This window comes from Harpegnathos saltator, unplaced genomic scaffold (genome assembly GCF_003227715.2).
Source record: "Harpegnathos saltator strain DR-91 unplaced genomic scaffold, Hsal_v8.6 scaffold17, whole genome shotgun sequence".
Lineage (NCBI taxonomy): Eukaryota > Metazoa > Arthropoda > Insecta > Hymenoptera > Formicidae > Harpegnathos > Harpegnathos saltator.
Genome location: NW_020229950.1, coordinates 339772 through 362766, shown reverse-complemented (window position 1 = coordinate 362766; position 22995 = coordinate 339772). Strand labels below are relative to the sequence as shown.

The following is a 22995-nucleotide window of genomic DNA, read 5'->3' as shown; positions in this document are numbered from 1 at the left end:
TCGGATAGAAGTAAAACTCGAATTTTATTTTTCAAGCAATTAACATTTTATTTCTCCATCTACCGTTATTTTATTTATACATTTGGTTTCAACATCACGCATGTTAGAGATATCTTTATTATATTTATTATCTTGAAGGACATTTCGAGTTTCAGTCAGTGTTTTCAAATAGTAAAAGTCATGACGCTTCTACTGAAAAAAAATATAATAATCTTAAAACCGTAGAAATGCTACTTAATCGTTAGGAAGTATTTTCAAAAATCCTTTGTTTCTCTCTCCTTCCTCCCTTTCTCTCTCTCTCTCTCTGTCTCTCTTTCCCTCTCTCTTTGTTTCTCTCTTTCCCTCTTGCCAAGAGATAATGTCAACACATATTTGTTTTTCCTCTCTGAATAATTCTGAAATCTTAAAGCAATTCGGTAAGTGCACTTGATGGAGAAATTCGTTCACGTGTTACGCTGTACTACGTAAAATTATATTACGTTCATTATATATATATATATATATATGGTATACTACACATATAAAGAAAAATAGACTTATTGTACTTAAGAATAAATATTATTATTTTCTCCAGAATTGTTACATTCTGATTACAAGTAAGCGAAAAATGTAGAAAGTATCATTGCGTCGGAATTATTACTTATTAAATCTTCTTTTAACTACGAAGTACGCTCGTTCTGCAAAATAGCTAATGAACAAGTTTGAATAGTAAATAGGAACGGATGGTATTATTATGTTTTATTATGTTCTTTAAAAATATTGAACAGGTATTTTTTATTTCTCAATCCAATGATCATTTCTGGAGAATTGCGGAAAATATAATTTTTTGCGATTACAGCGCCATCTATCACGAATCAAAAAAAAAGTTTCGAACAAAATTTACGTATTTTGTGGCGTAGAATCCGTATCTGCAATAAAAAATGGGGGTTTCCATTTAAGATTTCAAAGTTGCCCCCAACCCCCACCCCCAGGGGGTGGGATAGGAGGTCGAGTTTGGTATCATTGGATGTCCCCCTTCGAGACTAACAACTTTCATTAACCACTTTTTTTTATCCAATGCATAGTTCTCGAGATATTTCTTGTCTTCAGATGTCTTCAGATAAATCGTGCACCCTGTATATATATACAGGGTGTTTGATAGCTGATCATGCAGACGAAAGTTGGAGATAGATTGGGTGTAGCCGAGAAGAAAAGTCATGGAATTGGTTTAATATTTAGTAATTATTAAATTATTCAATATTTAATATCTATTAAATTATTATTAATTATAAGAAAAGTTTTCTCCTCCTTAAATAATTATTAAATTACTTAAAGGAAAACAAAAATATGTCTTAAAATTATTTCTTAGAGAGAAAGGGGAGGAGAGGAAAAAGCTTGAATCAAATTATTTGAGACAAAAAAGACCATTTAAGAGAACAGGTAGGTAATTGTATTTATTATATCATAAAAATACAATGTAAGATAATGTCTTTAGAATGTAAGATAATGTATTTTTAATTGCAATTGATTAGGGTCAGGTCTTCAAATATCTTTCTTTTCAGAAAGAGTACTTAGGCGCTGTACCACACCATTCTTGAAGAAATACCAGGATATCGTTGAGCGGCGAGTCAGTAGGCGCTTGTCTGGCCGTGTTGACCAGCTTGGTCCAGTCATCACGATCAGCCACGCGATTGGACTCTTCAAATTTGGTAACAGGGCCGCACACCGGATAGCCCGTGATCACGCATTGCTGAAGAGTCATGCCTGTGTTAGTTGGCGATGTCAATGAACCCACGTAGACACCCCTCTGGTCGATCGGCAGACCTTGCTCGATCTTCTGATCCATCGACACCGCCAGCACCCATTCTCTTGCCTCCTCGCGTTGATCCTGAGCGACTCCAATATGCTCCGGAAGAGGTACCTCCAATGGGAAATCGGTGACGCGTAAGTCGTCCACATCGAGGACGTTGCTGTCACCCTCTTCCTCGATGCATTCCTCCAAATCAAGAAAGTGGTTAAAAAAGATGAAAGCCTCGCTCAGAAGACCCGCGTCGCGCGCCGCGGTGCCGGCCTCGTAGTAACATCTGTCGGCATGCAAGATGTCGGTGTGTCGCAGCAGACTGATCGACCCCTTGACGACGAAACCGGAAAGCGCTGGAAACAAACGACAGCCGTGTCTCACTGCAGAGAAGTGCGCAGCTTCCAGAAGCCTCTCGAATCTTTCATTGGGTGGTGACGGACGGCAGAGACTGTGCAAAATGTCACGCAACTGTGCCAGATACCTATAATCATATCGAATATAAGACAAAAAAGGAGATAAAGAGAAGTAAATTAATTAGAAATATAATAGACTCTTCATTATGATTGAGAACAAAAGAAGGGTTAAGGAAGAAGGAAGGGGAGGAGGGGGGGAGAGAGAGAGAGAGAGAGAGAGAGAGAGAGAGAGAGAGAGAGAGAGAGAGAGAGAGAGAGAGAGAGAGAGAGAGAGAGAGAGAGAGAGAAGCGAGGATCGGAATTCTTAGACGAAAGAAGATGGAAAATCTGAAAGATCGTTTAAAAGCTAAACACGAAACGGCTACAAACGATCGTGAACGGGAACGGGAGCGAATCAATTCATAGGCATCAGAAGAGCAATCCATGAAACGTCCAAAATAACTCGATAGTCTTTCGCGAGAGAAACACGAAAACGGCACGAGAACCCTCGAAACGAGAGAGCCATCTCAATGTTGCTCAGCTGCGAAATAACAGATTCGTACCTGTACTCTTGCTGAGCCGCGTTCAGGACGCTTTCCGCCAGTTGCAGGTACAAATTAAGGTTCTGCGAAATCGCGGGTGCGCCGTACTGCGCGTACAGCTGCAATGCTTGCGATGCGGAGTCGCTCTTCAGTAACTGCGCGGCGCGTCGCGCCACGAAACGATGTAGCACCTCCGGACTCTGCAAGCTTGCGGCTTCAAACAGTTGACTCCATTGACCCTTGCGCGCCATCATCTCGAGAGCCGCATTATCGTCCACCTCAGCCAGTCGCTCCATTTGGCTCTCGTTCGCCATTGCGTCATGATACTTCTCTTCGAGATAGGGCTCGAGGTCGGGCGCGAGTTCGCGAACGATCCGACGTGCACGTTCCCATTCGCCAACCGCCACCAGCGAGCTCACTGCATCCTTCAGCCGATCCGCCTGAAGAAACACCTACGAGACACGAGACCTTGGTAGACTTATTCCTTTGTCGGGTGCTTATCGATCAACTTATCAATTTTAATGAGCTCCAAATAATAACGCATAGTGCTGGAAGTAGTTAATGATTGGATCTCGAGCTGCTTGAATGGCGTTAGTGATGAAGAGAAGCAAACAAGTGTAAAGAAGAAGAATACCTGAGCGGCGAGTGCATGTTCGCCAACAGAGAACAAACGTGCACCCAGATCGCGGCCGACTTCTGTTGCCGTTTCGGGGTCCGCCTGATGCAGGAGAATGTCAGCCGCGCGAATCAAATACGATCGCGGTGCCTGCGGGTTCAGGATCAGAGTATCCAAAGCTGGTCGCACTTCCCCGAGCTCAAGCCATTTGCGCGCTTCCTCCAGCGCGTTCGCCCCGTCAAGTCCTGCGCTCTTCTGGCCCAACTCCCTGCGAAGGGCTGCTTCTTGGCTGGGTAGGTACTCTCGACACACTCGTAACGCCTCGGACCACATTCCAGCCGTCTGAAACAAAGAATTTGATTAGAGAGATGAAATTTACTCGAAATAAAATGCGGCGAGGTGGAAATACACGCTGAAGACTGATGAGATGATTAGCGGTCGGTAGAAGACAGAACCAATAATAAAGGGAAAAGGATAACAACATGAAAAGATAAGCGGTGAATTTAAAAGTTAGTTAGAAGATCAAGGAATCAAGGAAGCATGAAATGGAACTTTTCGGATAGAAATAAAAATTAAAATACGACTAAAACATAATGAGCAGACAATCAAGAAATAATAAAAGATAGAGAAGAGTCTCGATCAATAGAAGTGTTGAGTAAAGAATCAATAAGAAAGATACCAAACTGTAAAATGTTCTTTTGGATGTCGACGATTCGAAAAATACATACATTTTTACGAGAATCAACGGAGGTTATTTTGGAAAGTTATTAGATCGTTAAAAAGTCTTTTCAGACTTCGAGGACCTGAAGGAAATATTTTGATATCTCGACGCGAGTATTTTCTACATAAAGAGAAATGAAACAAAGTTCAAAGCGCGCGAATTCATTTTTGATCACATATACGATGCGACAATCAGGAAGCATCTCCCAATTTATGCTTGAAGAAACTTCACTTTGCTAAAATTGGAAAGTCTCGGAAAAGACCCTTTGTACCACCTACGGCGACCCTTCGAAGGAGAACTAACTTTATAATGTTCTATTATCATCTCCGGCTTATGAGCTCTCAAGAGAAGGGCTTCCGCCGAGGCGTAGTCTTGGCCTTCGGCAGCTTCGGCTGCCCTGGCGATCAGGACTTGCGCCACTGCGTCTTGACTGTGCGACCGCGCGACATCCTCGGCGGACTCCCAGTCGCGGTTGTGGATGTACATCTGCACGGCCTCCATCGCTTTGCCGGCTAGCACAAACTCCTTCTCGGCTTCGGTGAAACGACCTTCATCCTCCAATGCCATAGCGTAGCGATAGTGCACCTCCTTCTTCTGATCCGCAGTGCCGTATTTGGCGATCTCCAGAGCCCATTCAAACAAATTGGCTTCGCACGCAAGTTGCAAGCAGGGCTCCAGGTAGTTGAGTCTCATCAGCAATCGTGCGCCCAGCTCTGGAGCCAGCGTTCGAGCCCACATTAAGGCAACCTGAGGCAAGAGAAATTTATCTAGTGGCAGAGCCGATCAATCAATTATCAAGATCTTTAATGATGTACATGCTATATCTCTACAAGGTATACAGATATCAACCTGCTGTGCTGCTTTCTCTCCTGAAGCCTTCTTAGCTACTCGCAATGCGTCCTCCCACATATTCGCGGATCTATAAGCAGCGACCGCCCCGCGCCAATCACCAGCGCCTAGAATGAGATATGTTTTACGTTATATAAATTCATTATTATTTGTTGAGGAAAGACCAAACGAGAGAATTTTTCGTTCGTTACGTAACCTAATATACTCTACTACAATCGGTTTAAACTTGACACTGACCTAAGAAGTGCTCTTCAGCCTCTCTCGGCTTGCCCGCCGCGTCCAACTCTCTTGCTAAATGCGTATGAGTGGTCTGAAGAAGATCAGGCCGATGCTCAGCGACTAATCGGATCATGTCACCGCGCTGTCCCGTTTTGCGGTACATCGCAATAGCCGCATCGTGATCGCCGATAGCAATATAGAGCGCCTCGGCATGTCGGAGTTCGCCAATCTGCTGTAGATTCTCAGCATGTCTCGCTAGCACCTCGTTAGCCTCGTCGCTCTTCATGTACTCTTGAGCCACCTGGTGCGCGCGAATCCAGTCGCCTGCTTGCACATGAGTCTCCACAGCGCGTCGAGGATTATCCGCGCGAATAAACAGACCTTCCGCCAAGGAACGCTCTCCGATTGATGAGAAGTATTCGCCCAGCTTCTCGCATTGCTGACGGATCTCGGGGTCGTCGTCTTCGATCACCTAAAACAGGATTAATGTACATTTTGAATAATCTCCAACATACGAGTAGAATCCGGATTGTGTCAGGTGACTTTTAAAACTGACATATTAAATTGACTATAAGAGATCACAAGAACAAGTAACCTTACAAAGAAAAATACATTCTGCGGCGTATCAGAGATTCATAACGCTTGTGAATGTTGCACCGCAGGAAAGCCCACCTGTATAATTTGCAAGGCCTTCCTCCACTGTCGCGCATTAATAGCTGCCTGCAACGCCAATACTGTCTCCCCCGCCTCGATGAAATGATTAATGGCTGCATCGTAATGACCACCAGCTGCTAGATGCTTTCCCCAGTCCCTTTCGAGGCCGACTACTAGCGTAGGATCGACCTTACGTGCCAGGTCGAGGGCTCTGGCGAAGACACCTGCTTGAGCGTAGCAGTCGATCGCCTCAGCGCCAGCAGAGGTTTTTTCCAGCAGCTCACCGGCGAGTTCCATGAGATCGGTAGCCTTGAGGCCACTGATGACGTCTTCGACGATCCTCTCGTCCTCCAGCAGCTCGTTGTCGGCGAGAACCAGTCTGGCGGCGCGCCCAGGTCGACGAGCCTCCAGATAAAGCCTGACGGCTCTTCTGGGATTCGTCGTCTCTATAATGGAGGCTGCACGGGCTGCTTGGCCGCTGTCCAGCAGCCAAGCCAGATGACGGTCTCGCAATTCTGAGAGTCCACTCCAATTGCGACTCTGTGCCAGGTTCAGCGCGTCTTCCCAGTGCCAATAGCGCTGGTACATGTCCAACGCTTTGTCCAGTTCGTTTTGTTCCAGGTAAATTGCCTCGGCGGTTTTCAACTCGCCGTTTAACACCGCCAGCCGAGCCCAGCAATCCGGGTTGGCTAGTGGATCGTTACCTGTCTCCGTGGTATATTTTATGCCGATCTTGAAGCGAGTGAGGCAAGTGAGTAAGTCATTACAGGATGAGGAAAATAAAGATCGAAAAATTATTCTAATAATTATTCTAATAATTAGAAAACGGAAAGAGGAGAAATCTAATTGCAAAGATATATCAAATATATTTAGTAATAAAAGGGAGGAATATCAAAATCAAGCATGCACAAGAAGAAAGATGTCGTGAAGAAGAAATCTTGAGATTTTTGACGTCTTTCAAATACCGCGAGGATCTTAGAGAGAAAGAGAGAGAATCACCTCGACAATCCCCTTTAGAAACTTGGCGCAAGCCACGTCTCCCATTGCCGCGTAACACCTCGCAGCAATCATGATCTTTCTCTCATTCATCGCGTTCCTGGCAACGTTCTCCCACATGGTCTCCACCTGCGGACTATCGCCCATGTTCTCTAAGAACAGAACGACTCTACCAAAATCGTTGTCGTGCAACGCGGTGCCGAACTCGATCAATCCTTCGTCTAACTGGTACGCGACTTTAACACCATGCTCCTCTACCATCACAGACGTTCGGCCGTCCTCTCTGACGACATCCACCACATCACCTTTGATAGGTGTCAGCGTGGCCGCTTCTGATGCATCCACATTGTACCAGACAGCCAGGGTCTGCGTCGTTTGGGCAACCACCACGTCGCTGCTCGGCACCCAGGATGCAAAAGATACGCTGGTTGCCAACAGAACTCTGTAACCGTTCAGTAAGACCCCGAAAACGAGAAGAGATTAAACAAGACGTTGGACGACGATAAAGAATGCAGTTATATATTAAATTTCAACGAAGGTATTAAGCCGGTGAAAAGAAGAGGTTCTTCATTAGGTTTAGATAAAATCGCCTATTTGAATCTCTTTTTAACAATTCAGAAAGGTTTCTTCAAGATGAGAGAAAATGCCGAAGCTGATAGTAAGACTATTCGTAAGACTTTAAAATTGTGATTTTCAACTTTATTATTGGACAAGAAGAACTTTCGCACTGACTTGACACTCATATTTAAGTGTTTCACGTCACTACCTTCCGCCCGCATCGTCGCTTAGCCAAAGACGGCTTTTTTTATCCCGCGACAACAATCGGTGACCCGCCTCGCTCAGCTCTAACCAGTCGATGCGAGCGTCATGGACGATCATGCTGATGGTACCACCGGACAAAAGGTCGATCACACGTACGGTTTTCGGGTCTAATAAGTAAGCTAGCTTTTTGTTGTCGCCTGCGCCAGCCGAAGGTCTCTCATTCACGCGTACGCTCACTACGTGCGGGTTCACCGCTTCTGTTCGCACGGAGCCGAGCGCCTCGTTCTGGCCATATTCGACAATCGTCAGCTCGCCGGAGCAGAAGATGAGGCAAACTACCGGGTATTCGAAGAAGAACTTCTCGCTACCATTCGGTCGGTCCTCCCACGGGATTTCGCTGATCAACCCTAGCTCGATGTCGCCGATCAGCAAGGTGCGCGCCGTGCGAGCTACCACGTTGTTATCTGTACGACCTAGAATACGCACATCGTCGATCTCGAGACCTGTCTGCGACCTGACGACAATGGAGCGATGCGAAGAGTCGTTCAGAGGTCGGATCACCACTTGGCTCGGACCCACGTAAGCCACTTCGTGGCTGCCGCGCACTACCGTGCGTCTGAAAAAGATGAGAGTTTAACGAATCCTGAAGAATTCTGAATATCCAAACATGCGGGTATTTATCTGGATAGTTAATTGTATGATCTCATAATTACGAAAAGTCGAATTAAACGAGAAACTTGAATTGAGAATCCAAACTAGGCCTCCTGCTTGATGTTTAGAAGTAAAAGCCAAGTAGAAATTTCGGTTCAAATGGAAAATCGCTAGCTTAGTTTGAGGAATTAAGACTTAGCTTCCTTCAAACGACTATTGTTCTCGTCTTCGTCGATAGTTGCTGAGAATAATAACCTCAGGATAGTCTCAAACTGCTCGACGCCTCCGCACAGTCCGCCAATCACCAACTTCGAGCCATCTCGCCTCCAAGCGAGCGCCGTAATTGTGTAGAAGTTCGGCAAGGCTCTGACGTTGGTCTCCTCCCAAATACCTCGCCGTGGCGTCCAATCGAGAACGCGCACTTTGTCATAAGAGCCCACGGCAATGCTCTGACCGCTAGGACTGCAGCAAGCCACGGTGATCTCTCGTTCTTGGGGATCGCGACTGAAGTCGAAGTTCTTCACCGGCTTGCCATATGGATCATACAAGGTCAGTCGCTTATCGCAGCCACCGGCCAAAATATGCGACTGCGGCCACGCCAAGGCATAAGCGGGTACTCCGTGGACGCATACGCGTCCTGACGGCTCCGCGCCGCCGTCCTCGGCGATGTAATAGCGGATGATGCTCCCGTCCGCGTGGCTCGACAGGAAGCCGCTGCCACGGACACTGAAAGCCACAGGAGACATCGTGACCAGGGATCTCAATGAATGAGACTGTTATGTAGATGTTTGCATGATTAAAATTATGGGTAATTATATTACAGGTAATTAGTTATGAGTAATTATTTTCAACGGGATAATGATGATAATGATTAAATAATTGTTCTCACGATCATCATGATCGTGCGATTATACGCGATGTTCATGTGGCATAATGATTCAAAGTTTTTGGGACACACAAGGAAAACTTGAAATGTTAATTGATAAACTTTAATTTACTTGCTAGCCAAAGCTATCGTCATAGCATCAGAGGTATAAAGAGTCTGAGCCTTTTGTGACTTCACCAGAGCAGCGCGGACCTTCCCATCTGCCAACCCGATAATGATGGGACCTTCTGTAGGCCAGATCAAACAAGTCACTGCAGCGCTCTGTCGGAATTTGTTGCAGATCACTTTTTTGTCACCCCTGAAGAGACGATCAGTGTTAAAGATTAGATAATTTGTGTCAGTTTGTTAATTTTGTTTGCATTCCAATATTCACTGCCAGTACTGAAAATATATACTTTATGTCACATATATTATAGATTTTCAGTACTGGCAGTAAATATCGGAACGCAGCCTTAATCCTTCTGGAGAGTTGCTGAAGAGAATGAAACACCAATAAACTTACCAGTCTTCTCCTATTTTATATACATATACGATACAATCAGTCTGACCGACTGCAATCTTTGTAGACTCTGGAGAGAAAGCTATACCTTTCACCACATAGCTTTTTTTGCCAAACTAAATAAATAATATATTGCACAGTTAGTGTATCAATTCTATTGTAATTTATTAATTCAATGTAATGTAATCAATTCTATATAATGTATTAAATTTTTTAAGTTTAATTAAGAACTAAAAATTCTATATTTTTACTGAAACTTCTATATATTAAATAAGCACAACTGAATAGAATTGTTATAGTAATAAACAGAGAACAATTATATACCTTGGGATCAACAGGCTTAGTGGAAAATCTGTCTCGTTTCACGCCATTTTCATCGAAAAGGTAGATGGAACGATCCGAGGATGCAACAGCTAATTTCAAATTATTTGGTGACCATGCTATGCTAATTACTTTATTCTCCAGTTCCTAATATATGTAAGTCATATATGTATATATATATAAGTAAATAAATATAAGTAAATAAAGTAAGTAAATAATATATATGTCATATATATATATATAATTAAATAAATACACGAAACAATTACTCAGTAAATAATTATTGTATAAAAATTTATGTAAAAATTTATTTAACAGATATATAATGTCATAAAATCATGGAGGAGATACGAAAACCGAGAAATTTCCAGCTTGTAATATGTATTTTACTCACTTGTGCCGACATAACAGTGCCCAAATATTTAAGTAGCATGTTGAATTATTTACAATATTATTCCCGCGATTATGTTAATATTATTTACAGACGCCAATATGCAGCATTAGTACGGAAACAAAGTATGCATCATACAGCTGACAATGTGTACTCATCGGTTGCTTAGCGACTAAACTCCCACTATGCTCACTAAGTTCGCTTACATTGATTTTATATTTTATCAAAAGTTAATATATTTATTAGAAAAGAAATATGTACATCTATAATATATTATATAAATATATATCTTTAGTTTATACAAAAAAGCGAAATATATGTATTACATATTAAAGAGAAGCAAAATGCGCAGATGTAAAATATATTCATGTAACTTAAAAATTTAATAATATATTGTAGTAATAAAGATAAAAAATATAAAAATAAAACTGACAAATACAAGGAAATAAAAAATTATTTTAATTATAGTATATATTAGTTTAGTACATACATGTATGTTTTTCTTTAAAAAAGAAGTACTTAAATATAATTTGAAATTAGTTTGCTATTGAGACTGACAGATGCCGTTAGCTGTATGACAGATATCGGGTGCTTTCCAGCAACGTACACAAGTGACACTGTGTAACACAGTGTCCGACTCAGTGCTTTCCAACTATGACACAAGTCGACACAATTGGACACAGCTAAAATGCTGTGTTCGACTGTGTTGTCACTCCATGAATACTAACATTTTTAAATCTGATACCATTTATTTTTCTACGGAGTGGTAATTCTGATAGGAGGTAAACATTTTTAAGGTTATATTGAGATGTAAAGGACATGAGGATACACCTACAACTAAGAAGAAAAGTGAGGAGATATATTAGAACCATGGAAAGTATTTAGTACTTTTTTATTATTTGATTACTCAGGTAGCAAAATAATATCTAAAGATGTCTAAAGACATTTTAATGAAGTATTATTGACGTCTTTAGACGCCAATAGATTTTTAATTGCGTTATAAAATATAACATTTATATTGCAAGATGTAAAAATATATGTGTATTAACATTTTTAGACATTAAATAAATATAAAAGCCTTAGCATGAGGATGGTTAGCAAATTATTTATTGTATTATATGATACATTTATTTTAATAACAAATAACCTAGGCTTGCTGCCTGGGTATAATATAATAAAATAAATAAAACCAATATAATAATCAGTGTATATTGTTTATTCCTGGTCAAATATTTCCCTCAATAATTGCATCCTTCGATCTACTTGATGTCCAAAATTAATATTTTCATTTACATTATCATAAATATTATCATTCAGTTCCTCCATTTCGACATCATCATAATCGACATTATCATCGTCATAATTCAAACATAAATTATGTAAGATACATGCAGCTACAATTGTATTTGTAATAAACGGCATTTCACGGTATTCCGAAAAAAATTTTATTCGTCGAAAACGTCCTTTCAGATAACCAAATGCTTTTTCTACAGCCATACGCGTTGAAGAAAGTATGAAATTAAATTCGGTCTAAAGAGGAGTAAGATGACCGTTATCACAAAAAGGAGGAACAAGCCATAAAGACGGATATGCAGAGTCTCCTATTATAAATTTTTCATCTGGAAAAATTACTTCTCTATGTTCATTAACTGAATTGTATAATGCAGATTTTCTCAAGACTCGTGCATCATGGAGAGAACCTGGCTGACCACAGTATATGTTAGTGAATTTCATATCCGCATCTACAACAGCTTGTAGGCTTACAGAAAAGTATTTTTTCCGATTACAATAATCTCTTGCATTCTCCACATTAGGTTTCTCTATTTTAATTTGAGTGCAGTCAATAGCCCCCATTATATTTGGAATGCCTCTTTTAGCATAAAACTAATGATAAACATATGCGACGTGTTGTCCTTCGGGCCATTTAATAACGTCGTCTAATTTTATCAATATCCAAGCTGTCACTCGGCGAATTACTCGAAAGACAGATGAAATTGAAACGTCAAATCTATCTGATATTGTTCGTAGAGGTTCTGTATTTGCCAAGTGCCACAAAAATATAAGAAAGCTGAGTTTCACTTCAATTGGTCTCACTCCAAACGAATGAGAAGGAATAAATCCACTTTCATGCAATTCATCTAGAATATATAAAGAATTATACGTTTTAAATATTATAAAATCATGTTTAAAAATATAAATTATTTGGTATTTAAAATGAATATTACCTATTAATCGAATTGCTAAATTACGCTTGATTCGCAAGTGCTCTTTAAATTCTAAATCTGTCCAACTATCCACAACATGAAGATAATCTTCAACTCGATGTCTTTTACACCCACTGATTAAATATTTCATTAAAGGAAACAACAATAAATAACCATCGTTTTCTTCACTACTGAAAGATGTATCATCAATTGAAAGACTACTATTGTTCCAGTCTATTTCACTGTTGCTTGAGTCTTCTGTGTTTGTACTGGTGTTTATCATACTCTCCAGTACAAGATTAACAACTATCTTTTCCTTCCCATTCATCTATATTAAAATTACTTAATTAATTAATAAAACTATTAATTTTTTTAATAATAAATAAAATTAAATAAAGTGAAAAGATAAAATAAAACATGCTATATTTAATTAATATTAAAAATAGTATTATAAAAAATATATTTATTTAATTGATTACTTTTCCATAACAATTTAATGTACATAATTTAATAAGATTTTTTTAATCATTCTCTTCTATATATTTGATAAGTAAGCTAATTTATAAGAAAATTTTGTTAAAAAACACTAACCTTTATATAACTTATAAGAAAGTATCTTGTAACGATTTAGATTATTATTTTAAATTATTGACATATGTCTGTTTGCATTGCAAACTAATAACAAGAAAGTAACTGCCCTGCACTCTGACGGTGAAAGAAAAAAGCTAAGCAGCTACAAGTCCCAGCTACAAGTCGACACTGTGTAACACTGTGTCACACAGTGTATGACTGTGTTCCGTTGCTGGAAAACACCCATCATGTTAGATTTGTTCTTTCTTGCTGAACTAGTTTACACTTTCGGAACTTAAAATTAAATAGATTTATTTGAGACTTGATGAGGGGGAGAGAGAGAAAAAATGAGTCAGTGCAATGTAGTGCAAGAAAAATAGGGACAAACGGGACAGCGACGCGATTCTTTAACTCGTTATTGGAGTTAACGACAGTTTCGTTATCGTTGCGCAGCTTTTCTACGGTATACAAAAGCTGCGCAACAATAACAAAAGTGTCGTTAACTCCAATAACGAGTTAAAGAATCGTGCCGCAGCAGTACCGCGATTCTTTAACTCGTTATTGGAGTTAACGTGGAGGAAATTGTCTATGAAAAAAATAGAATACAATTAATAGTAACAGTGTCAGATCCAAAATAGATTTCTTTTATTCATTACGTCTGCAGTCGATTTATTACATAGTTTCCTCTTTTTTTTCTCCATGTCACTCGATGTTGGCGGCTGTGGATCATCCATTCTTCTTGTTCATTTTTTTTCACAGAACTAGTCACAAAACTTTCACAACACTCACTGCACTACATTACACTTCTGTCGCACAATACGCGAGAAGAGGGCCCTTTATACACACCTAACTTACATTTTAGATACATCTGTGGCGCAGCTGTTTTCTAGCTCGACGTCAGCTTGCGCATGCACACGGAAGCTTCCGCGTGAGAGAAAATCTTGCCAGAGCGCGTCACTGGCATGATAAATAGATTATTTATTGATTTGTTTTTATTATTTTATTATTATTTAATTGTTTTTCTTATTTATGACACCATCTCCTCATGCACAATTCAGTATTACGAATTTTCAAACGGTGTGTGTGCATTAAGTTAAAGCATTTCATACGTTTTATCTAAATTATTAGGCTAATTCTACATGATCTTTTAATTCATTGACATGTGAAAACAAATATTGTATAAGCAATATATTTTTATAATAATAGTAATATATAAAATATATTAAAATAATTATATGTTACTGATAAGAAGTAATTATAAGTACAAGTTGGAGTAAGTTAATTATTTACATTAGTTTCAAATATTATTTGACACTTATGTAAATATACAAAATTTACTATAAATAATATGTAATGTATACAATAATTGTAATGGTCAACATTATTAATTATATTTTATGAACAATAATAGAACGTCTTGTTCTAGAATATTTTACATCAGTAAAGTTGACTGTTTATTGATTTATCTATTTGTTTATATGTGTGTATGTATATATATGTATATATATGTATATACATCTTTTTTCAGGTTTCATGAACCAAAGTTACTAAACACTGCAGTTGAAGCAAAGGTTCGCCACATAGATTTATTGGTTGCTAGGAATAAAGCTCAAATAGCAATGTTGGATGACACGAAGTTAAGGGATTTGGATATTCCTCTGCAACAAGAAATTAATATGTTATCCTGGCTATATACCGTAACTCCTGCATTTCCAGTGAATGGCTCCAAGGTAAAAGTCAAATATGCAAGAACCTAATAGTTGCATATATTATTGCATATATTTTGTTTTAACTAAACTGATTTTATCTTTTCAGATCACTATAATTCACAAACCTCAAATATTTTACAACACTCTACTAGAAAAATGTAAAAATGCCAAGAAAAGAATCACTCTGGCTTCGCTGTATTTGGGCACTGGTGCACTAGAGATTGAATTAGTAAATATTTTTCTCAACACATTTATGAGTAAAAATTTTATAGAGAAATTGTTCTTAAATAAGAACACTTAAATACTTTGAAGATTGAATTAGTAACTATAATAGTTAAGAAAATTATAAAAGAGAAAGAGAAGATATATTCTGACTAACTAAACTAGTTTTGTCGATTAACAAAATTGTTTTTCTTCATTCAGGTGAACACAATACAGCAAGCGATGAGCAGGAATGGTAGCAACGTGCAAGTTCGGATCTTGCTGGATTATATGAGGGGTTCTCGAGGCAAGCAGAATTCCCGAAAGATGCTGGAGCCTTTACTAAAGGGCGAATACAGTGATTATTGCAAAGTTTTCCTTTATCACACGCCGAAATTGCGCGGCGTCATGAAAGCAGCGATTCCTGATCGTTTCAATGAACTTATCGGTCTGCAGCATATGAAACTGTATATGATCGACGACGATCTTATTATTAGCGGGTAGATCGATACTTATTATCGCGATTGGTGTACATTTGTGCTTTTCTATTATGTGTTATTTTCATATAATGATTTACATAAATCTTTTTATTATATAGAGCGAATCTTAGCAACGATTACTTCACAAATCGGCAGGATCGATACTTCGTCATCGAAGATTGTGGGGACTTATGTGACTTTTATCATAAATTGGTCGAGAAAGTGGCGGAATTTAGTTTCTTGTTGCAACCAGATGGCAATATGAGTTTAAGTCTCGCTCCAAACTGTCATCCTTATAAAGGATCCCGGAAAATCTTCACCAAAGAAGCCGCGTCTAAAATACAAACGCTTTTTCAGAATGAGATAGAGAAGCGTGCTAATCACAACAAAAATGGTATGAATCCAATTGTGTATAATTTTGTGCTCCACATCAGATATTCAAATTGTTTGACCAAATGGAAACGAACATACGAGGCACGTTGAAGATGGTCCATTGATCGATTTAATTTTCGTATGTTGTTTATCTTATGTTATTTACTTATGTTGCAGACGCAGACACGTGGATATTTCCATTAGTGCAAATGGGTCAGCTAAATATCTGTCACGACAGCGAGGTAACGTTGAAGCTCCTTCAGACTGCTCCAGCTGGTGCTACGCTCAAGCTGGCGACTGGTTATTTCAACTTGACCTCTGACTACAGCCAGGCTGTGCTTAGAGATTGCCAGGCAACGTGTCATCTTTTAACAGCGCATCCCACTGCCAATGGTTTCTTCAGTACGTTGTTTGCATACCATTTGTTGCACCATTAACGTAAACTGTTTTCAAAGTTTTAAATATTCGCATATTAATTCAGTAAACTAACTGTACTGCAATTTCAGTAAGCTAACAGTACTGCGATTCAGTAAACTAACAGTAAACTGCGATTTCTCTCCAATATAAATTACTTACTCGTAGATAATTAGAAAACATTTCATTTAGATTTGATAACTTGGCTTCGAATTAAAGTTTAAAGACTCTTTAATGAATAACTAACGGTATCATTTTCGTTTCGATGTTTATATTATATTCTATATTTTTATGGTGATAATGTTATATTTCCTATACTTTTAGTAATTTATAATTACGTTTCCCTTTCAGACGCTAAAGGAATCGCCGGGGGAATTCCAGCGGCGTACACCAGAATAGAAAAGTCTTTCTATGATCTCTGCGAGAGGATGGATCAACAGAGGAGAGTAACATTATGGGAGTTTGTAAAACCGGGTTGGACGTATCATGCGAAGGGTCTCTGGTACACCTTGCCGGGTCAACAACGACCTTCGTTAACCCTCGTAGGCTCACCGAACTTTGGTAAGAATAAATTTTCATTATATATATTACTTTCATATATCAAAGTATGTGTATTTCAGGCTATAGATCAGTGAATAGAGACTTGGAAACGCAAGTCGCCATAGTGACAAGAAATGAGAAGCTGCAAGACGCGCTATACAAGGAACAGGCGCGATTGTTCTTTTGTGCCAAACCCGTGACGAAAAAGACTTTTTCCCAGCAAGACAGAATACCGCCGGCCTGGGTGTGCGCGATCGTACTCTTTTTCCGCTACTACTTCTGAAGTTAAAACATCTTCGCAAGAACTTAATGTTTTAAATCTAATTCCAATTATGTGCTCCCTAATAAAATTTGGTGCAATAGAGCTTCTCATGATTGATCTACGCGCTTTAAATTTCTCGGATAGTTTATATTACAATCTAAAATTTGATTTCTACAGTCTTATATTCTATTTACAAATTCTATTACACATTCACTGTACAAGACGCGAGGGAACTTTTAGGTCGTAGGATTAAAAGAAGATTCAATCTTTTTCTGTTGTGGAATTGCATAAATTTGATATATATAAATTTTATGTATACATTCCATAAATTAATTATCTCGCATGAGTGATAAATTAATACTATACTCCGGGAGGTGTAGCCGATGGACATAATTGGTGGCACTATTACTTCTTTGTGAGCTATCCGATAAGGGATGTGGTAAAATTTAACATAGTTATGGTGGCGGCGTTTCTTGCGTAGCGCCGGACACGCGGAAGCAGTTTTAACACGGATATTATAATGGTAATAATACAGTAACGATTGTCCGTTATCACTCATGGTTCACAAAACTGGGACAATTGCAACGATTATTCAATAATCGCTGCAACTATCGACGACGGGCACGATCACGATACTGCACAGATGGAAACCAGCCGATATTTTGCACTTCGAGATTTCCAAGATCGACAAACGCACAGTAGTTAACGACAATTACAGAAGAAAATTTATTTTTCGTCAATGACAAACGTTTCCTCTTTAACGAAAAACTCCACAACCTCTTCCTCCACGTTCTTCGAATCAGAATCTAACTCATCGGTGTCAATATCTGAAAATACGCGTATATTATTAATTTTCACCTCAGATTTTATTTTATAAGAATTTAAGCAAAATATTTTAATTCTTAATAAAATTGTTTTGTTTCGTATCAGATTGTCTTGTAGTATCTTATTATATATGGCCTTCTTAATGATAGAACAAACAATGATTTGGTCTATATAACCAATGTGATGTGTTCATGAATCATGACATATAGATAATATAATGTATATAATATAAACTTACTGCAACGTAATTCAAGACGACGTTTCTTTTGATTATTCCATTCGTCAATACGTTTTGTGCGATACTCCTCGAAGGCTTTCATCAATGTGCAACGCTTTTCGATTAGTTCCTGTAAAATTATTTCAATCAGCCATCAGAGAATCACTATTTAGATATGCGATAGCTTTAGAAATAATTTATAATCACAAGAATAAAAACAAAATAAAACAAGAATAAAAACAAAAATTCACGAATCATTTTAGTAATGGATATCACCATCAAGGAATAATTATTTTATATTGATAGCGTACTGAAGACATATTTAATATTAATTAAAAAGTACCTTCGAAGCACGCGTCAATCGCATGCGGTCCTTGCTCTCAAACTGCGCCGAGTACTTCTTCAAGTTCTTTTTAATCTCTTTAATCTGCTCTGCGGTTAACAGAGTCGGCGGTCTCGGCCGCCACAATAATTGATTGAATGCATTTAAGTTGACCCTCTTCAGTATACGACCCTGGAAGGTCCAGATCCAGTAGCCATTATCGACGTTGGTTTTCCAGCTGGATACCGCTGTGACGACGTATCTGAAATAAAAAAAAAAAAAAAACAAAACTTATGTAACAATTAGTCACTTTAATTTTATAATTGCATGTAATAAAAAAAGTAATTATGATTTAAGTAAACTAAAAATATAATGTAAGCAACAATTAGTTTAAATTTTAATTAAAGTTAATGCTATAAAAGAAAATATGCTATGATGATTTGAGAAGAAAGAATAGATTTACCTGCCGGTGGGATCCCACTCCACATCAGAGGTTTGATAGTGATCGGTCAAATTCATTATAGTAAAGTCGTTGGTGTCAATAAATTCCAGAGCACCGGCCATCGTCGTCAAACCAGCCAGAACGATGAATTGGCCCGAAGGTGACCAGAATAGATGATTGCAAGCTTTCTTCTCTAATCTCTCTGTTAATGTATAAAAAGAATGTCAAGAAAATTAACTTATAATATTAAACTGCAGCAGCAAAAGGTGATAATATTTCTCTCTCGCTCTTCATATTTCAAAATTTTTATATATTCATGAGTTTTATGTATAGTATAGAAGAGTGAAATTGTTCTCAAGATTTTCAATTTTCCCGATTAGTTTAGATAGTGCAGGTTTTAGAGCAGGTTATTCCAACTCCTTAGTAAGTTAACTGATAGTAAAATCATATGTCTGTCTTCGTTTCAATTGAAGGAAAAAAAAAACATATGATTTAACATATCAGTTAACTTACCAAGAAGTTGGAACAACCGGCCCATAGAGTTACTTACTGAGAAGAGCAGGCTGATGACCGTATCGCACTTCATAGAAGCTAACATTCACACTGGGTAACTCCCCGTGAATAATAGCAAACTTGCTGCCGACCGGCTCCCATGCGAAAGCATGAATTGATTCTTTTATCTCCACACTATCCACAGGAATCTGCTTCTCCCTCATGTGGAAGATCTCAAAGTTGTACGACATACCCTGTAATAAGAAATATGAACAATTATAAATAATAGACATTAAAATCTTTTCTTTGCTCCCGAGAATATGAAATTTACGACACATTATTTAATATTGATACCTCTCCAATTCAAGATGTTAAACAAATCGATTATTTACCGTGTATTTTTGTTCAGTTTTCTCCTTGCGCTTAGCGAAACGGTCGACCTTGACACACAAATAGTCACCGGACTTTTGCCAAAAAATCTTGCAGTCAGCCACGTTGAACAGATTTTTATTTCGTATCTCATTGCGACTGAAAGTTAAAGAATAGCATCACAGTAAGTAATTTTTTTCATTTTTTCAGGTGACTTTGAAAGTAACTTATGATTTCAGGAACTCACTTGGGAATTTCGAGCAGAGTTACTCTTGCCGGGACGTCTTTGTCCTCCGGCACCCAATAAGCGAGCACGTTATCAGTTGGGGACCAACTGAAGTCTCTAATACCTGGGATCTTGATACTCTTTTTATCCAAAAGACCAAACGACTGGAAAAATAATGCAACAGTAACCATAAATAACTATAAAATTAGAATTTTATAATAAAAATAATTAACATTGATACAGATTATCTAGTGCATACATGAATAATGAAAATATGTAGTGTGAAATACGTTTGGAAACCTGCTTAAATATAAATTGACAAAAAATATTTACCGGGGTCTCATAGACACTAAGAACGTCTTCTCCCATCCGTGCTAAATACTTGTCATCGTGCGACCAACGGAAGATTGGCCAGACGGAAGATCCATCGGGGAAGAAAGACCGCTTCTCTTGACCTGACAAGATGTCCCATATCACCAAGCGCTTCTGATCCGAACTCAAATCAGTGCGCGGAGTGTAAGTGACAAGGTAACGTTCGCCGGGTGAAAAATCTATACATTCGACACCTCGCTGACTAAATCTAGCCTGTTGGGTAAACTGTGGGCCACCCCACAGAGCAACTCCTAGCTTGTGGAATGTGGATAAATAAGTGCCAAGCGGCGACCACTTTACATATGTTTCCGTCCAACGCTGAAAATTTAATTACCTTTTTAAAGATTTTATTACCGTTACTAAATTATATGTAATCTTAAAGCCACGATCGATTTTTGAAACAGATTACATATTGTGAAATCCATCTTATTCAAAATAAAATTGATTTCAGAAACAGAACACACTACTTACGTTACGTTCTTCGAGTAAAGTGGGTTCGGGTGCAGAGTTCTGCCAAATTTGTACAGATACACCAGCCCCATTGCCACAGAGGACACAGAATTGATCATAAGCATCCGGTTCCAACAGATGATAATGCAAGTCACTAGCAGCCTTGAAAGGCTGAGGCTTTGGAGGCTCCCAATTCTCAGGAATGTCTTCAAACTTCTTAAAGTCCGTGAACAGATTGACCTTGAAGGTGTGGTATTTGTCGATCTTATAATTATTGGTGGACTTAGCTGCCGCAAGTGCATTCAAAGGATTATTATATTCCAAGAAAATATATCTGTGGAGAATTAAATATATGTGAACAATAAGAAAATTAATGAGATAAGAAGAGAAAGAAAAATATTCTGTAGAATATTTTATTATTTTATCAAAAAATAAAATTATTTAAAAAATATTTTGCAGAATTTAAATTCTTTTAATTTAAACTTACCCTTTGGTAACATCATTCTCATTCTTTGGATAGTACTGATTAACTATTGTACCAAATTTTCCCAATACTTTGTTGATGACAGATTGTAGCTTCTCCAACTTATCAGGATCTACCTGAGGTACACCATCGACAACAATCACAGATTCTACCCCATCAGTTTCCGAGGGTTTCTGCTTCAAGATATCACCCAAAAGTTCTGCAAGTATACAGTATAAATATAATATTGTTATTTAAATATTATCTAATTATATATTTCAAAGCTATCCAGTTATCTTATTATTTAAGAATTGTTTGAAAAGATAAAAATAAGAGATAAACTTGAAAAACAGAGGGATCCTTTTTCTATTAAGTGCTTCAAAATATTTTTTCTCCTCGTGTATATCTAATTTAATGTTATGTAGTCATATTTTATTATTTTGACATTTCTATTGTTTTACAAACTTAGGCCAAAATTGAAACAAGATCAAAACTCTGACGATTTCGCACAGTTATAATATGTAATAAATATAAATCATACTTGCATGAATTAAATATAAGTAAAAAAATCGCCATAATGTCCAGATATTTATAGGTTAAGTCACGTTGACAATTTTGTATATCTGATGACCGATGACACCACTAATAGCCTTTGATAATTAGAAGCATCTTAAAATTGGTCACAAACTATTCAGGATTACTGGATCAGTAATGAGCAATCTTTAAAGACAATAGTCACACGTGGTATATGTGGTATGTGAGGTGTGCCATGCTTGCAGCGAGGTGGTGAACGACAGATGAGTATCTGGGTTGGGGAATAAGGAAAAAGTAAAGAGAAGCTTACCCTCGTCGGTGATATCATCGACGAATCCTTCGGGGTCACTGAAGTTAGGCTCCTCGTCGTCGTTCATCGGATCGTCGTTACCTTTCGCAGCGTCTTCGTTCTGTGCCGTTTTCTCGGCCTGCGTTTTTTTCGCCATCTTGGAAACCTCTATGCACGCTGTCGTGCTGTATCCGTGCCGCGCCGTAACGGAAATGGTAATAGGTCGCAATCACGGCGAATCACTTGTTCACGCGCATGCGCGCGTATATCATAAGGGCAAGAGCACAAGCTTTTGCATAACACATAATACATAACGCATAAGAGAATAAACTAATTAGTTTTCTTCATTTCCCTCCTCAGCAGCGCGATTCTTTAACTCATTATTGGAGTTAACGACACTTTCGTTATCGTTGCCCAGCTTTTCTACGGTATACAAAAGCTGCGCAACAATAACGAAAGTGTCGTTAACTCCAATAACGAGTTAAAGAATCGCGCCGCTGTGGTGCGATTCTGTAACTCGTTAGTGTATGTCTACAACCTCGCTTTAAGAAAATATTTTATCTTTAAAGCCAGCGGCACACGGTGCTTGTTTTCGTGCTGGATTGCTTGCTGGATGAAAATATTGCGTTGTGATTGGTACATTTCCGAAGATGGATGGAAATGCACCAATCAGAACGCAGTATTTTCATCCAGCAAGCAATCCAGCACGAAAACAAGCACCGTGTGCCGCTGGCTCAAGCCGTAAGCTTTAAGCTGTAAGCTGAAAACTGTTAAATAAACCTTAAGGTGCCAATACATGGGAGCGTCGAGCGTCGAGCGTCGAGCGTCGAGCGTCAAAGCGTCCAACCAATCAGTTTTTCATTTCTTATTTCACGGATAAAAACAAGGAACTTTGATTGGTTGGACGCTTTGACGCTCGACGCTCGACGCTCCCATGTATTGACACCTTTAAAGACGGTAATTC

General features: G+C 38.6%; 4 protein-coding genes across 5 annotated transcripts; 1 reads left to right on the top strand and 3 right to left on the bottom strand.

The window, feature by feature from the left end:
* Positions 1-1406: 1406 nt before the first annotated feature.
* On the bottom strand, positions 1407-10321 carry Oseg2 (intraflagellar transport protein Oseg2). The gene is made up of 14 exons (XM_019842697.2): positions 10283-10321; positions 9892-10035; positions 9571-9683; positions 9181-9366; positions 8438-8908; positions 7536-8147; positions 6773-7211; positions 5792-6505; positions 5138-5591; positions 4901-5007; positions 4355-4798; positions 3349-3672; positions 2736-3166; positions 1407-2261 (listed from the first exon to the last, which is right to left on the bottom strand). Exons 1-14 carry the CDS (start codon positions 10319-10321, stop codon positions 1538-1540), a joined length of 5202 nt encoding a protein of 1733 aa, XP_019698256.2. The 3' UTR covers positions 1407-1537.
* Positions 10322-11470: 1149 nt separating this feature from the next.
* On the bottom strand, positions 11471-13456 carry LOC105185963 (uncharacterized). The gene is made up of 3 exons (XM_011145847.3): positions 13075-13456; positions 12505-12811; positions 11471-12417 (listed from the first exon to the last, which is right to left on the bottom strand). Exons 2-3 carry the CDS (start codon positions 12809-12811, stop codon positions 12164-12166), a joined length of 561 nt encoding a protein of 186 aa, XP_011144149.2. The 5' UTR covers positions 13075-13456; the 3' UTR covers positions 11471-12163.
* Positions 13457-13946: 490 nt separating this feature from the next.
* Positions 13947-17560, top strand: PGS1 (Phosphatidylglycerophosphate synthase 1). 2 transcript variants are annotated; one of them, XM_025297108.1, is made up of 8 exons: positions 13947-13981; positions 14582-14783; positions 14869-14991; positions 15186-15463; positions 15562-15836; positions 15992-16216; positions 16580-16789; positions 16849-17560. In XM_025297108.1, exons 1-8 carry the CDS (start codon positions 13962-13964, stop codon positions 17049-17051), a joined length of 1536 nt encoding a protein of 511 aa, XP_025152893.1. In that variant the 5' UTR covers positions 13947-13961; the 3' UTR covers positions 17052-17560. The 2 variants fall into 2 exon arrangements, with proteins under 2 accessions (XP_025152893.1, XP_025152892.1); XM_025297107.1 differs by having other exon boundaries at positions 13947-14130.
* On the bottom strand, positions 17452-22257 carry eIF3b (eukaryotic translation initiation factor 3 subunit B). Its single transcript, XM_011145848.3, has 11 exons — positions 22053-22257; positions 21233-21428; positions 20767-21079; positions 20257-20613; positions 19945-20087; positions 19721-19856; positions 19387-19582; positions 18858-19038; positions 18416-18656; positions 18094-18202; positions 17452-17857 (listed from the first exon to the last, which is right to left on the bottom strand). The coding sequence occupies exons 1-11, from the start codon at positions 22186-22188 to the stop codon at positions 17757-17759; spliced, it is 2109 nt and encodes a 702-aa protein (XP_011144150.1). The 5' UTR covers positions 22189-22257; the 3' UTR covers positions 17452-17756.
* Positions 22258-22995: the final 738 nt, after the last annotated feature.